Below are 15,171 nucleotides of genomic sequence, written 5' to 3' on the forward strand. Positions count from 1 at the left end.
TACTAGTAGTACCCCAGTTATGCGCATTCCTAAACATCACAGATGGGCAAGGTGGGAGCCAAGACTGGCAAAGATGATACATCCCAGTGTAGGCATGGAGCTGTCGATGAATGTTCTGCAAATGTTATAAGGACCTTGCGTTCAAAGAAAATTATTCTACCCTACTGGTAGTATAAGTAGAACTGTGAGTCACCCACTGAGCTTCCAGAGAACACAAGATAGAAACCTAGAGGATTTACATGAAAATAGAAAACACTGTTCCAGAAGTAGACACAGAAAGAAACCGTATATCAGGGTTTGCAATGAGGTCATCTAGATGCAGAAAGATACAGAACTATGTATCTACATAATTAGTTTGAAGTCTATCATTCACATTTCAAGGCATTCTATGAAAGGTGTCCATAAGCTTCACCTAGCCACTGGATGAATCCAGAGCACCTTGGAACTTACAAATGTCTGGCAATAGAGAGAACAGCTTTTTAAATAGGGAGGCCAGCTCTGGGAACTGCTCTGTAACTTTGCAATAACAATCTTTCCTCCTCATAAACAGTATAATCTGAGGACTAAACATACAATTAAAATGTCTACAGTTATCAACATTGGTGTTCAAAAGTCAGAGGCCTTAGAGGACTCTGATTAATTAATAGTAAGCACTCTGGAAGAAAGCTAAACCAAAATACCAAACTAGTCTACTCACACTAGCCAAGGCCTATACTCTAACAGAAACAAACAATTTTAAATAAAATACTCCTAATAATTATTATCTTGTTTTCTTGGATATTTAAATATTTCATAATAATGCTCTTATCCTTAAGTTTCAGGGAATACAAAAGAACAGAGAACAGGTGGTTCTGCCCTATCCTCCCCTCTCTGAAGGAGTAGAGCACACTGCAACATGTGAACGGACAGAGAAGAACGAGACTGACTCATCCTCACCCTTATCCAAAACTGCCAACTGAATGATCAGAGCTAAATCAAAGTGGAAAATAATCTGAAGGCAATTCATATTTTCTAGGGAATACATTGAACTTCTCTAGCAACTGGATGTGTCTGACATCATCAGATTTAACATCACATTAAATTCACCCACACACACACATTTTCAGAAGGAATAAAAACTAATGATTTCCCTTCACCAACTGTTCCTCAATAATTTTCTTTGACTTATAATATGTGTAAATTATGAATACAGTCAGAGACATAAATAACAAAGACAAACACAAATTGGTCAATTGATTAGGATTTAGTATTGCGAACAGCATAGTTTATCATATTATCTATTTGGATTGTCTACAAAATAATAAAATTGTATTCTAACTCAAACACAAAGTGTTATTTATAAATTGGAAATAAATCAGATCTACTCAGACCTGTTCTGGAAGGTGAAGAGGGACTGATACACTTGATGATCCTGTATTTTTATGCCTTCCGAGAGACCAGACCAGGATTTTATAACAGACAAATGGCCTATGTTTTAGTACTTCAGGAGTTAAGCTTTCAATATAAAAGTAAGTTTGACAATCATTATATCTCAGTGATGACTGATTTTAATAGCATCTTGGGAATATTTTCCATGCTCTGTTACCAAAAATACATCACTGTTATCTCAGATTAAAATATGCACTTCTGAAATATTTTTAAAGAAATCTTCAACTTTCCCATGGTGCTGTTACAAAGGTCAGTTTTAAAAAAAGATATATTAATGCTTGCTGGTGTTTTGTTTCTAGTCATTTTTTTAAGAACTATTATCATGCCCCAAAAGAGAACAAGAGTCATCGAAACAGAAAGAAACAAGAGGAAGAGAGAAAGGAGGAGGAGCCAAAGAAGGAAAGGACGGAGGAGGAGGAGGAGGAGGAGGAGGAGGAGGAGGAGGAGGAGGAGGAGGAGGAGGAGGAAGAGGAGGAGGAGGACAGTTCTTTCCCAAAGCTCTCGAGATGATGAGGGAGGACAGTGTCTCAGTGTTTCAGGTTTGCAAAGTGATTAGCTACCATAGTGAGAAGCTAAAAGAAGAACACACAAAGAAGAGAAAAAATGGATTTAGTTGTTCGGATTTTTAGATTTGAAACCTTTCATTTCACCTGCTCTGATTGGGAAAATGATTGGGTAAAGGATCTCGAGTATGGTGTAAGCCAGAACATGAGATAAATGTGAAATATTGGGGTGACCAGTCACAGAATCATAGATTATATGTCTTGAAGTACATGTTAATTATGCCAACCTTTTCTATGTTTTGATTATTTCCTTAAAGATAAATCACTCCACCAAAGCAAAAAATTAAATAACTAAATAAATAAGTGAAAATATTTCAATAATATGCAACTAAGTGTACATTATTAGAGGAGTCTGTATAACTAGTGACTTAACAACATTATGAATCATCACAAAAATCAATTTTTCTAAAAATAATTTAGCTCCCAATTAACAATATGATTTGCTTTTTTGTTTTGGCTATTTTAAACTCAGAAATACATCTAGTTCAAAATGGTTTATAACTATAATCAACAAGTTATAGGTAGTTTCATTTAATTGATAACTCAAGCTTTTATTATACTTATTAATATTTTTAAGGTAGCATAGCCGAAATACAGTGTGTAAAAAATTATTCTGAACCAGTTTTTGGTTTTCACTTTTGGCTGTGCTGAGGATCAAACCCAGGACTTCAAGCAATGGCAGAACTACTTGACTACATCCAAACCCTTGTTCTTTGAGACAGGGTCTCACTTTACAGCACAGTCAGACCTTGAACTCATGACTGTTATGTCTTTGCCTCATCAGTGCAGGGTCTAAAGTATGTGCTCCCAAACCCTGTATCAACCCCCAACTTCTCCTTTGTATTTCATGGTGAAAACTCTGATGCTACGAAAGTAAATAAAGACAATTCACTGCTTAAAGTTGCACATTTAGCAAAATACCATAGGAATGTATAATCACACAAGAACACGAACAAGTCATTTTTTTTAACTAAGATTTAATTTTAACTAATAAATTGTAAGTAATGAGTATAAGGCCAATCCAAGTCTTCAGTAATTTTCAATGCATGACCATTTTGTAACTCAAAGGTGAAATATTCTTTTCACCATGGTTTAATTTCAGCCTATTTGTTATCTCTCTCCTTAAACATTCTTCTTTGCAATCTTTTTCTTCTATTTTTTCTTAGTGAGTCACATACAGATTCGCTAAAGAGCCATCCTAGTACAGTAATGTTTCAACTTGCAAGGAAGGACACCCCTGTTGAGCTGATAGAACTCCACCAGCTGGATGAGATCTGTGAACTTTGTGTGGCCTTCATCCAGGGTGTGGAACATCTCACCGTCATCTTCCATCTTCAAGAGGACAAGCATCAAGCCAGTGAAAGAAAAAACAATGACCAAATGAGCAAATGTTTTAAAACAAAACAAAGGAAGTGATAAATACTCTGAACAGCAAGTATAGTCCTCTGCATACTACATTTTCATAAGACTAAATCAACAAGTATATAAAACTAAGGACCATGAAAACAGCCCCATGGCCACTTTTCCTGGGAACAACTTGCATTTGAAAGCAGTATCTATTTTTTGATTAAGTAGTCTGGTTCTTTCTCTCCTAATTTTCCCAGTGTTCTATATAATGATAGCACATTGATTGCCTATCAACAGTGAGGATTCTGTACTCTTTACTAAGCAAAAAACTTCAATGTTCTCACTTAGAGTTGTTTTCATTTTCTTCTTTTTTTTGTTTTAGTCATGCTTTTGGGCATGGATCACTTCTTATTTACTGGGTTTGCTGATCACATACTAAAAAATAATCAACAAAGCAGGGAGGACACTTTAGTCAGCTATTGGAAAAATCCAGAAAGAGGCAACTCAGGAGTGATCACCAGACTATTAGCAATCTTACAAAATACCTTCCTAAGGATGGATCATATCTCTGCTACTCTGTGGGTTTCCAGTGTGCACACCATACACATGCACACATACAGACATGTATCAGCAATACAGAAGAAACACCAAAGCAGGCTATGACAAAGATTTTCTTAATGTTCTAAGAATAATTTAGATACCCACCTTTAGTTATACCACACCTTTGATTTCATTATGGCTAAGAACAAGTTAATGGGAAACAACAAAAGCATATATTTTTGAGAGAAGGAAGGAGACAAAGAGGGCTTTCAAGAACTGCTTTGTAAAAATCTGTTAGTGACATTCAAAAGAAGGACTTTTTAGTGGCCTTTAACAATAGGTGGCATGAGGTCTACGCAGTATTGCTAAATCATATTTTGTGGAAAAGGAGAAATTTAATTTTTACAATTCCTGTATTTCTTATATTAATTCAGGCTCATAAAACCATTTCTGCCAAACTTAACTCTAGTCAAAGTACAAGCTCCCAAATTATATTTAATAAAAGGAACAAAAGAAAACCAAAGTTTCCCAAAGCGTATGCATTAAGAACATCTCCAATCCATGAACCTGAAGTCACAATTACTTACCGGTATGATTTGAAAGTGTTTTATCTTTTGTCCATGACTCATTGACAGTACAAAAGTTCTGGGGTTACTCTGACTGTCCCGTACCAAGAAAACTCTAAAGAGAGAGAAGGAATTTCACTGTGTCTTTCTTCATACTCAGATTTCATAGAAATATACTATATATAAATGCAGGAAAGCATACATATAAATAGGTGCCTCCTTTACTGGGTGATCAATGGGTAAGACTATCCAACCTGGTGAAGAACAGGTAATAAACTTATACAATAAAACTGTCATTACACTAATGGAATATAATAGGGTAAATACACAATCCTTTTGTCAGGTTGCATGATCACTACTGCCAATATAATGTTAAAGTGGCATCAATAATTACTGTTGTGTCCTTTTCTCACTGAGAAACTAGGTACTCCCACATAGCTATCCATCATAAAGAATGGATGACATCACTGTTTTAACTGACGGGTCATGACAGGCTGCTGAAAGGAGGTAATTATTTGGAATGAAATAGGGTTGTTGTTTTTTTTGCCCTTCTTCTCCAGTGGGCCCTCTTGTTTCTACCACTATATATTCTAACAAATTAATCTCGAAATTGTTTGTGAAATGTTTAGGTAAAGATGTTTTAAGTAAAAGAAACACCCAAACAACCTGCACTTTAACCTTGAAGAGTCCAGCATAAAACCTTTATAATGTCAGGCTAGATAAGCAAGATGTGGCCTAATGGCCTAAGGAAAAAAGACTACCAGGCAGAGATACATATTTCCTGGCAGTGCTGTGCAAAACCAGTTTTGTATTAATTATTGGGAAGCACACTGTGTAAATGTCCCTCTGCTGACTCCAACACTAATCTCACTGTGCCTGGGCAAAGAGGCAGCCAATGTCTGAGGCAAGCATCCATTTCGTGTGTACTGTGTGAGACTCAGAAATGACATCACTGGGGACGAGACAAAAGGTCATTTCAGTGGGAAAGCAAGCTGTCAGTCTCTTCCCTTCCCAAGAAGATCAGCACCACCACCTAGTGGGCTACTTGGCGCCACCACATCTTTCAAAAAAAAAAATTAAAGAAACATTCAATTATTTTATTTAATTTACAAATACTGGACTCTAAAATTACTGGAATTGTAATCTTCTAAAACACTTAGGTAAGTTTTTTTTTTTCTTGGTCTCTTCTCTTCTAAAACACTTAGGTAAGTATTTTTTCTTCTTGGTCTCTTCTCTGTAGCTCTGCAACTCATCAAATTTATAACCCCAAGGACTATGCTTCATGTAGAGAAACATAGTCACATCTCTTCTTAGAGTCTAATGAAATGTGTAAATGTGCATCTTTATCTAAACACCAGTGTCAAAAACACTCAATACTGTCAACATCTTAAGCCAATCTTTGCACTGCTTTCTTTCCTTTCAAATACCAATGCAACCCACCCCCCAATTTGCTCTGTATTTGAGAAAGAAATCTGGGTAGAATTACTCTAAGTGAATGAATATACCAAGTGAAACAGAAAATCCTTCTGATTATTAATGTTTGACTATTTTATCTTCCTCTCTTATACTCATTAAAAATGAGATATCACCAAAAAGAAATTTTATAGGTACATACTATTTTAGAGAAATGCCAATAAAGACATAAAGAGAAATATAAATGGAGCAAGAATTCAAAATATACACAAAAAACTTTACAATTAATGTATTTTGCAGCTTATCCAAGAAACCCAATTTAAGACAACACCATGCTATAAAATATATTAGGGATTATATCTATTATATATGCAAACCAAAATGTTGATACATCAAAGAGATTTGAATGCCACCACTCATCCATTAGTATCTGAGATGATGGCATTCACACAAACAAAATGGATATTAATGCTAATTGGTCAAAGATAAAGTATCCTGTTATTTGGTTCTTTATGCACAAATATTAAATACTGCTGTAAAACTGTGACAACTGCACTTATAGAACAAAAGTACCGCTCCTTTGTGATAAGCCAAAATTAAAATTTCTTAGTATGTGCTAAGTAATCATCATTCATAGGGGGAACAATGCAAACATTATCACTCAGACTTACCCATCCACAGGCCCCTGCCGGATAATCAGCTGCTGAGCTTCATCTCTAGAGATTTTGTGATGAAACCATGGCTGGGACTGATGGATAGCTGAAGGAAGACAAAGATGGTTTGTCTGATATGGTCATGATTTCGTGACATGCACTTCCCATCTTATCCCATGCAACTCTATCTGGAAGAACATCGATCTGGTTTTCCATCAACTGATTGACAAACACTGAAAGTAGACATACCCATGTTCACAGCAGAGCTCTGGGATGGGGCAGTGGGGCTACCATGATTCCCCAGACGCAAACATCCTTTCTTCTGAGCAAAGGAAAAAAAAAAAAGAAAGAAACAAAAATAAAATCTCAACTTCTTGGGTGAAATGACTCAAGTCAGAAACATTTGAGAAAAATGAAGTTATTGGTACCCTCCAAGCGAGTCCTTCCTCCACAGCAACTGAAAGAGCTTCAGTGGGGTTGTCTATGACTCTGCTCTTCTGACCTGAGAAGTCCATTGCTACGAGGGAATTCTCCGATATGCTTCTCTGAAAAATTCAAACAGGAGAACAAAAACATTTGAACTATCAATATATATTTTACCACTAACCTTCAATTTTTTTTCTGTCCATATGTGTCCACTCTGGACTGGGATTCTGTCAGGGACCCTGCAAGTGTCATTGTCAGCAGGGAAATAACCCATGCAAGGTGAAGATCTGCACCACTTTAGCAGGTGCTGGGTCAAAACTTCCAGAGTCTGACCTCACAGTTTATTTCTCCTACATATTTAAGCACAGAAAAACTTTGGGGGAAAGTCTCCACATGACAATTACCACAACAAAGCTTTAGGCATAGCTACACAGGAACTCCCATGACCTTTACTGTAAGAATCGGTTCTATTGACTAATATACAGTACTCAGGGGAAGGGCCTAAGGAGGAAGGATTTTAATAAGAACAAGAATGGATTCTGTTGGTAGATGATGCAAAGTACATGGGACCTTTTTCATAAGGATGGGTTCTATTCACTGAGAGATGAGAGCCTAAACATTGCTCAGGATATTGGGGGATTCCAAAGGCTGGCTCCATAGAATAGCAAAAACATCACGGTTGTTAGATAACATCCACTCCAGCTTTTAGGTGACTAGGCATCAGTCATTTTCTCCCTTTGAAGAAAAAAGGCCTGTGTGTTTAACAATTCTTGCTTCTCCAATGCTCTCTCTAAACTGTGCCTCCTACAGGATTCCAAATGTGGCTAATCAGAAATGTAAAAGTTAAAATACATATAAAAGGTAAAGTGGTGGTCTAACAGTCATTAGTCCAGTGAGTTATCTGTCAAGATAACTAAGTAAACACTGAATGGATGGATTTAGTAGAACTCCAAAATAAAGCTAGCTCTTCATATTTTCCAGGAAGATGGCAAAATGTCTATTGAGCAAAGAATAACTCTTTATGTTGAAATGATCCATTAGTTCATACTTCTAAGCTTTTTAAAAATTATCAATTAAATGTCAGGTTCAACTACTTATGAAATAGCCTTTTACTTTGTGTTTTCTCTGCATGTATGTCAGTGCAGCACAAGCATATAGTTCTCAGAGAGGTTAAAAGAGACTAAATTCCCCAGAACTGAAGTTATAGAGGATGTGTAAGCCACTGTGTGGGTGCTGAGAAACAAACCCAGGTCCTATGGAAAAGCAGCCAGTGCTCTTAACCCCCGAGCCATCTCTCCAGCCTGGAGTAGCTCTTTATAAAACTCATATCTGCAAAGGGTATATTTTAAATCAACCAGAATCTACTTAGAATTAGTATTCATGTTTTATTTTTATTATTAATCTTTAATGTACATATTTTTTAAATATGAATTTTAGCTATCCAAATATAATAGTGTGGAGATTGTTTAAAAGTACCCTTAAAATGAACACAATTTTGAAGTTCCTGAGAATTCTAAGGAATGGTGATTTATTGTCCCCCAAGCCCAAAGAATACCATGTCAGGAATTTGAAAGTACTGAGAAATCTGCTTTTTACAGTATGTATGATATCTAAAATGTATGATAGTTGCTGAATAAAAGTACTCATTTTTTATGATGGAACCAACTTGAACATCTATTTTGAAGATACCTTGTCTCAACTCTAATTTTACTTAGAAAGTAAAATTTAGTGGGATAATAATTCAGACATTTCCATACTATTGAAATGTCTGTGTTCAATACATCACCCTTTTCCCTTCTTTGGGAAGACACATGGAAAAATGGAGGCTATGAACATGAACCTGAACCACAGATAGGGCCACAAAATGAAGACCGCCTTAGATAAGCAAGAAGGTCATCCATTTGTTTGTTTGTTTGGTTTGGTTTGTTGCTAATTCTTTGCTTTATATTCTCTGAAAACAAAACAACCAATGCCTGGACCTTAGTTTCATTTGGGAGGGGGGTATTTTGAAATAAATCTCTTAAAAAGTATATCACCCCTCCAAGTCAAGAGTCCAGAAAAGAGATAATTTTCAAACTCTCTAGCCAAGAGTCTTGTTGTTTTCTGAAGTCAGGGAATAACATAAAACTTCCCCCAAAGAAAACAGCACAAAAGGGAAATACTTAAGTTATTCTCCATTAATTATTAAAAGAATGAACTCCAAAGTAGGATGATGGTGGTAAAGTCAAGCCATGCTGCACATGGGGACCTTTGGGGAGTGCTGTTTCATGCATCTCTGAGGAGTCCGCCAACCGACTGTGGTCACACGTGGGCTTCACACAAAATTTTATCCACAAGAAAGAATTTAGGGTTCCTTTATCACTGCATCACAGACCGCTACTTATTAGCATCTGCTATTTTCTCTTCAAAACATGTGAGAGAAGCTGCAGTCTTATTATGGCTCCCCTCTCTTCCTGAGACCGGCCTGCAATCCCCTGTCTGTTGCTCGGAGTTTTTATTACTGACAGCTGCTCTTTCCCGGCTGATGCTGTCTTTGTAATCTCTATTTGCTGTCCCACTTTAGTTTACCCTTCTCACCCCGTGACCTTCTGTGCTGGGCTGTGGACTAGTCGGATATGCCTCTGCTTTGCCGACCTTAATGAAAATCATCCACCTGACCCAACACAGAGTAACTGGCCTCGATCCTAATGATAGCTTGATCCTTATAATATCTCTCCCTCCACATGCCAAGATGGTTCTGCACTCCCAAGTTTCTGATAACATAAAAATGATGTTAGGAAAGAGACATAAACACAAGCGGTTGTTTCGTGTTTTTCTTTCTTTTTTTTTTTTTCCTTCCCCTCAATATGGCAGGCAAGGATGTAAAACAAGATCCCATGGTCATAATTACCCGGCAAATGCAAGGAGACTGCAAGACAAGCAGAGAACATTTGTATTTGCTATGGTAACTACACCGTGGGAAAACAGTAATGCAGCAAATGTTTTCTACGGAATGGCAGGTGGTGGATGAAAAATTAATAGTTTACCTTTAGTAGACAAAGAAATAGAAGTGAAGCAGATTTTGACAGCCTGGAAAGGTCATTTTCAGCTCGATTTCCTTCACACAGGAAAGCAGTGCTGATAACATTCAGAACTGGTTGGATTTCTCAATTATTTGCCTCCTTTTCTCACCCATTCTTCTTAGGGGATGAATGAGACATTCCCCAAGAAGCAGTCCATGCTTGTAATAGCCTTGCCTTCTTTCCAAACCAGGAGGGGCCTGGAACTAGCTTGGGTTTTCTAACCCACACTTTGAAATCTGATCCACCCACTATTAGTGCAGTTTGCATAACATGTCTCTTTAAGAGTTTAGCTACAAGGCACACCATCCCATTTGAACAAGCTGGATCAATCTGTAGTCCCTCATTACAAAAAGGGCACAGAATTTCTCCTATATTGTCATCTCATCTCATTCCTACAGAGCCACAGGACAGTAGAGATATGATAACCCTCAAATACTATACAGTAATCCCTTTATCTTGCACAGTAGGGAACCAGTGACTAGCCAAAGTCATGCAGACAGCTTATGGTAAAAGGGGTAACTGGCATGCTGTGTCTTGTCTAGGGTTCTTTTATTGACCGCAAAGTAGGAGGCACAGGGAAGAACTTTAGTTTAGAATGTGTGGGTCAGGGTCAAAAGTGGAAAACAGAGGGAACTCTGGTCGATTTCTCCTGTCTCCTCATTCCAGCTAGGGCCCTATCAACAGGCCCTGCTTTCACATGAATCCTTAACTGTGCCCTGTGAAGAATCAGGTACGTTTGGCGTCCTGAAATGGCTGCTGCTGATTCTCATCTCAAAGCCAATGAGGGGTCGCTATATGCAGTTTTATAGCTATGATGTTCATTATGGTGTAGGAATCTCTTTCATCATTTCTCTTCTCAAAATGTATATGTGGAAAAAAAATCATAGAATATGCCTTTAAATGTGTAACTGGGTATCCTGTCTTTTATATGTGACTTCCTATTAAGAAGTCCCCGAATGAAAAGCAGCAAAAGGTAGGTGACAGGGCTTGGCATCTATTAAGCTTCTAATTCTTCCATAATAACCTAGAAAAGTGGGACCCTCCACTGACACCAAAATGAGCAAAATGCCTCCCACAGCTTCTAAGTCTCCACCATGGAAATTATGAACCGCATAGATAAAAGTCAGAAACACTGCCCTTCCTGATCATAGCCCCACCCCACGGACAGGTCTTTCTCACACATGCACCTGAACCTCTTCCCCTCTTCAGTCCCCATACCCAACAAGAGTCACTCATGGAGTTTGCCTTCCTATACACAGTGATCAAGTAACTAAAGTCTCACACACACATCCTGACTGCCAGCATTTTCCACAATACCCAATTTCAATGGACAAATGTAACAGTGACTCCACACTTGCATGCTAATGACAGTGATGAGAATGGAAAGGAGTTTGATTACAACATTTTCCTATGATTAAAAGGACATTAAACAATAATTGCCTCCAAATGCTTAGTTGCTGTTAACAAATTCATCCTAATAACTTCAAACCCTAAAAGAAATTTGGAGAGATTTAGAAGATTAAGATAAGACAGTTCAATATGCTTTTCATATATGAGTGGATTGAAAGATAAAAGTAAGCTGACAAAGTAAAAAGCACCCACCTTAAAGAGATTGCTTTTATAAAATCCATCATATTCCTTAGTTTCTTATTTTAAGGCTTATAAGATTATGTTTCAAAATGAAAAGTTATTTTTCTATCACTTAAAGGAACATAACTACAAAATTGGAGGGCTTTTTCTCTATATCTCTGTCAGGCTCCATAGTCAACATCATTTCATGCCTCATTCTTAGAGCAGGGCATTTCATCTGCTAGCTGATATGTGAGACACATGTACCTTCCTTGGTCACAGCCATGAAGAATGTATTTTAACCTCAGTGGAAACACAGATTTCAAACATGCACATTAACTAATTTGTAACGCAGGCACATACATCTGAATTTTGAATGCACTCAATAGCAAGGATTACAGCAAAAAGAGGAGAACATAAGCTTAATGTCCAGAAATAAATTTCTGTGTTAATGTACAGGAAATGAAAATTAAGTTATTAATTTTAAGTTAATTAGAGAAAGCTCAAGATGCGTGTCTGTGTGTGTCTATGAATGAACATCCAGGGTACAAATGGGAAAGCAGTTCTGTGCAAATGTCATGTATGACCTAGATTCTGGCTAGATTCCAGTTTTGTGGTTTCCCAGAAAGCAACTGGCTTTTTAAGGGCCTAGAACTTTAAAAATATTATCATTAAAATATCAGAATGCAGAAGAGCCTAGATATTCATAATGTACCTTCAAATTTTAAATCATGGTATGGTACTTGGCTATCACAATACTAAATTAATACTGAAAGAAATCTATCTACAGCTCAAACCAATGGTTATTAAGGTATAATCCACAATGCCAAGAAAAATACTCAGCAAGTTATCTTATTATGACCTGATTTTCAAATGTCATAATGATCCTGAATGGCTCACATAATCCTTTCAATTCTTTTTACTTTAACACATAAAATTATTGGCTTTCATACAATGCTTCATATATATTTCTGTATTCTTTTTTATTACAGAGACCAAACATATATAAAATATAAAACCAAAACTTTTTTATAACATTATATGAAAATGTTGCAAAGGAATTACTTTATTTGAGAACAAAAGTCAAAATGTAAAGACATTATATGTATTAGAATATTATTTTAAGGTGTGTTACTTTTGTTTATGTTGCATTTGTTTAACTCTGTGAAGTTGTGTTATTGTGTCTGTCTACAACATCTGATGGTCTAATAAAGATCTGAACAGCCAATAGAAAGGCAGGAGAAAGGATAAGTGGGACTGGCAGGCAGAGAGAATAGATAGAAGGAGAAATCTGGGAGATTTAGAAGCCAAAGAAGGAGAAGAGCCAAAAAACAAACTACAACAATTATATGTCTAGTGTAATGTAGCAGTAGATAATATAATTATAAAGTCTAGATTTGAAACCTTGGTCCTTACCATGGGTGATATGCTCTGAGAATTGTAGCCACTTCTACCTTGGTATGGGTGCATATAATTCTGGTACAGCTGCATGCCATACTGCAGAACAGACACACACAAAAAAAAAACATGTTCTCAAGATACAAACTCACTGAATGTTGACACTTTCATAGTTATACATTTTCAATATAAAAAGGAATTATAACATTTTCTTTTTTACAGTTTTTATGTTTTTCCCTCATACAATACATTGTGACTGCAGTTTCCTGTCCCTCCCCTCTCTCTCAAATCTACCCCTCTTCCATTTCACTTCCGAGAGAGACAGAGACAGAGACAAAGAAAGACAGAGAAAGGAAAGACAGACAGAGAGAGAGAGAGAGAGAGAGAGAGAGAGAGAGAGAGAGAGAGAGAGCACAAAGGCCTTTAGAGCTATTAATTGAACATGCCTTAACAAATTACAATAAGATTAGGCACAAACCCTCATGTTAAGGCTGGATGAGGCAACCTAGTAGGAGGAAAAGGGTCCCAAGAGCAGGCAAAAGAGTCAGAGACAACCCCCACTCCCACTGTTAGGAGTCCCCCCAAACCACCAAGCCAAAAACCATACCATATATGTAGAGGACCTAGCAGAGATCCATGCAGGCTCTGTGAGCCCCCTTGAGCCCTAATTCTTCAGGCTGTGTTCTCCCAGTGTCCTCCACCCCTGTGGCTCCCACAATTCCTCCTCCCCCTCTTCTGCAGGGTTCACTCCTCCATTGCTGGTGAAAATGCAAACTTGTTCAGCCACTATGGAAATCAATGTGGTGGTTCCTCAGACAACTGGGAATCAATCTACCTGAAGACCCAACTATAGCACTCTTGCGCATATACCCAAAGGACATTCCATCCTACCACAAGGACACTTGCTCAATTATGTTCAAAGAGGCTTTATTCATAACAGCCAGAAACTGGAAACAGCCTAAATGTCCCTCAACTGAAGAATGGATAAAGAAAATGTGGTATATTTATACAATGGAATATTACTCAGCTGTTTAAAAAAAAAATGTCATCATAGAATTTGTAGGCAAATGGATAGAACTAAAAAAAAAATTATCCAGAGTGAGGTAACCCAGACCCAGAAAGACACACTTGGTATGTACTCACTTATAAGTGGATATTAGCTGTTAAGTAAAGGATAATCAAACTACAACCCACAGGCCCAGAGAGGCTAGGTAACAAGAAGAGCTCTAGGGTGAACAAACAGATAACGTTTTTATTTTTATTTATTTATTCATTTAATTATTTATTTATTTGGTTTTCTCTGTGTAGCTTTGTACCTTTCCTGGAACTCACTCTGTAGCTCAAGCTGGCCTCGAATTCACAGAGCTCCACCTGCCTCTGCCTCCCAAGTGCTGAGATTAAAGGCATGCACCACCACTGCCTGTCCAACATTTTCTTAAAACAAGCAAGCAACCAATGTTTTGAAATATAAACTTCAGAGCCTTAAAAGGATACATTTAAAAAGGAAATGTTTTTACTTAGACACAAAGCTTTTAGTGTAGCTCAATAGAACAAAGCTTTAAAATTCACATTTCTCCTTGGTGCCAAATTGTAGCATAAGCATTTTGAGTGGTACACTGCCTAGTGATAAAGATGACTTAGAAAATATGGTATCCTTTTGGGGACAATGATATTTGTAAAACCTTCTACAACCTAAGCATCACTGAGAAATTCAGTCCCTCTGATTTCTGATTGTGGAGTTTTGCTTTGTTAATTAAGTAAATTATAAATTTGGTCCTATGTGGATAACATACTGATAATAATAAAAATGATAATAATAATAATAATAAATATATTTCATAAATATTTGTCTGCATGTGTTTGTGGGCCTATGTCTGCCCCCTCCCAACCACTTGCGTGTGTGTGTGTGTGTGTGTGTGTGTGTGTGTGTGTGTGTGTGTGTGTGTGTGTAGTCCAGAGATCAACCTTAGATGTAATTCTCCAAAGCTCAGTTACCTCAGTTACCTCCTCCTCCTCTTCCTCTTCCTTCTCCTCCTCCTTCTTTTTTAGAAAAGAGCCACATTCTGTCAGAGAACTTGTCAAGTAGGCAAAGCTGGATGACCAGCAGGCCCCAAGCTTGCCTCTGCCCTCCCGTGCTGGGATTATAAATGTATGTCCTCAAGCCAGCCTTCTTTTCGCAGGGTTGTGGGAATCCCACGACTCTAGT

At 37.3% G+C, this 15,171-nt stretch overlaps 1 protein-coding gene across 3 annotated transcripts in view; it reads right to left on the reverse strand.

Annotated features, from left to right (window-relative positions):
- Window positions 1-1,228: 1,228 nt before the first annotated feature.
- Grb14 (growth factor receptor bound protein 14) overlaps window positions 1,229-15,171 on the reverse strand; it is a 106,980-nt gene continuing 93,037 nt past the window's right edge. For 2 of the 3 annotated variants that reach the window (XM_059260555.1, XM_059260557.1), the window contains 6 exons: window positions 12,984-13,064; window positions 6,939-7,055; window positions 6,760-6,832; window positions 6,529-6,616; window positions 4,466-4,559; window positions 1,229-3,323 (listed from right to left, as the gene is read on the reverse strand). In XM_059260555.1, the coding sequence (XP_059116538.1) occupies window positions 3,177-3,323; window positions 4,466-4,559; window positions 6,529-6,616; window positions 6,760-6,832; window positions 6,939-7,055; window positions 12,984-13,064 (600 nt within the window). In that variant the 3' untranslated portion in view covers window positions 1,229-3,176. The remainder of the gene's footprint in view (window positions 3,324-4,465; window positions 4,560-6,528; window positions 6,617-6,759; window positions 6,833-6,938; window positions 7,056-12,983; window positions 13,065-15,171) is intronic. The other variant, XM_059260556.1, reaches the window with a different exon arrangement.

The sequence above is a fragment of the Peromyscus eremicus genome, chromosome 4 (assembly GCF_949786415.1).
Source record: "Peromyscus eremicus chromosome 4, PerEre_H2_v1, whole genome shotgun sequence".
NCBI classification, from domain to species: domain Eukaryota; kingdom Metazoa; phylum Chordata; class Mammalia; order Rodentia; family Cricetidae; genus Peromyscus; species Peromyscus eremicus.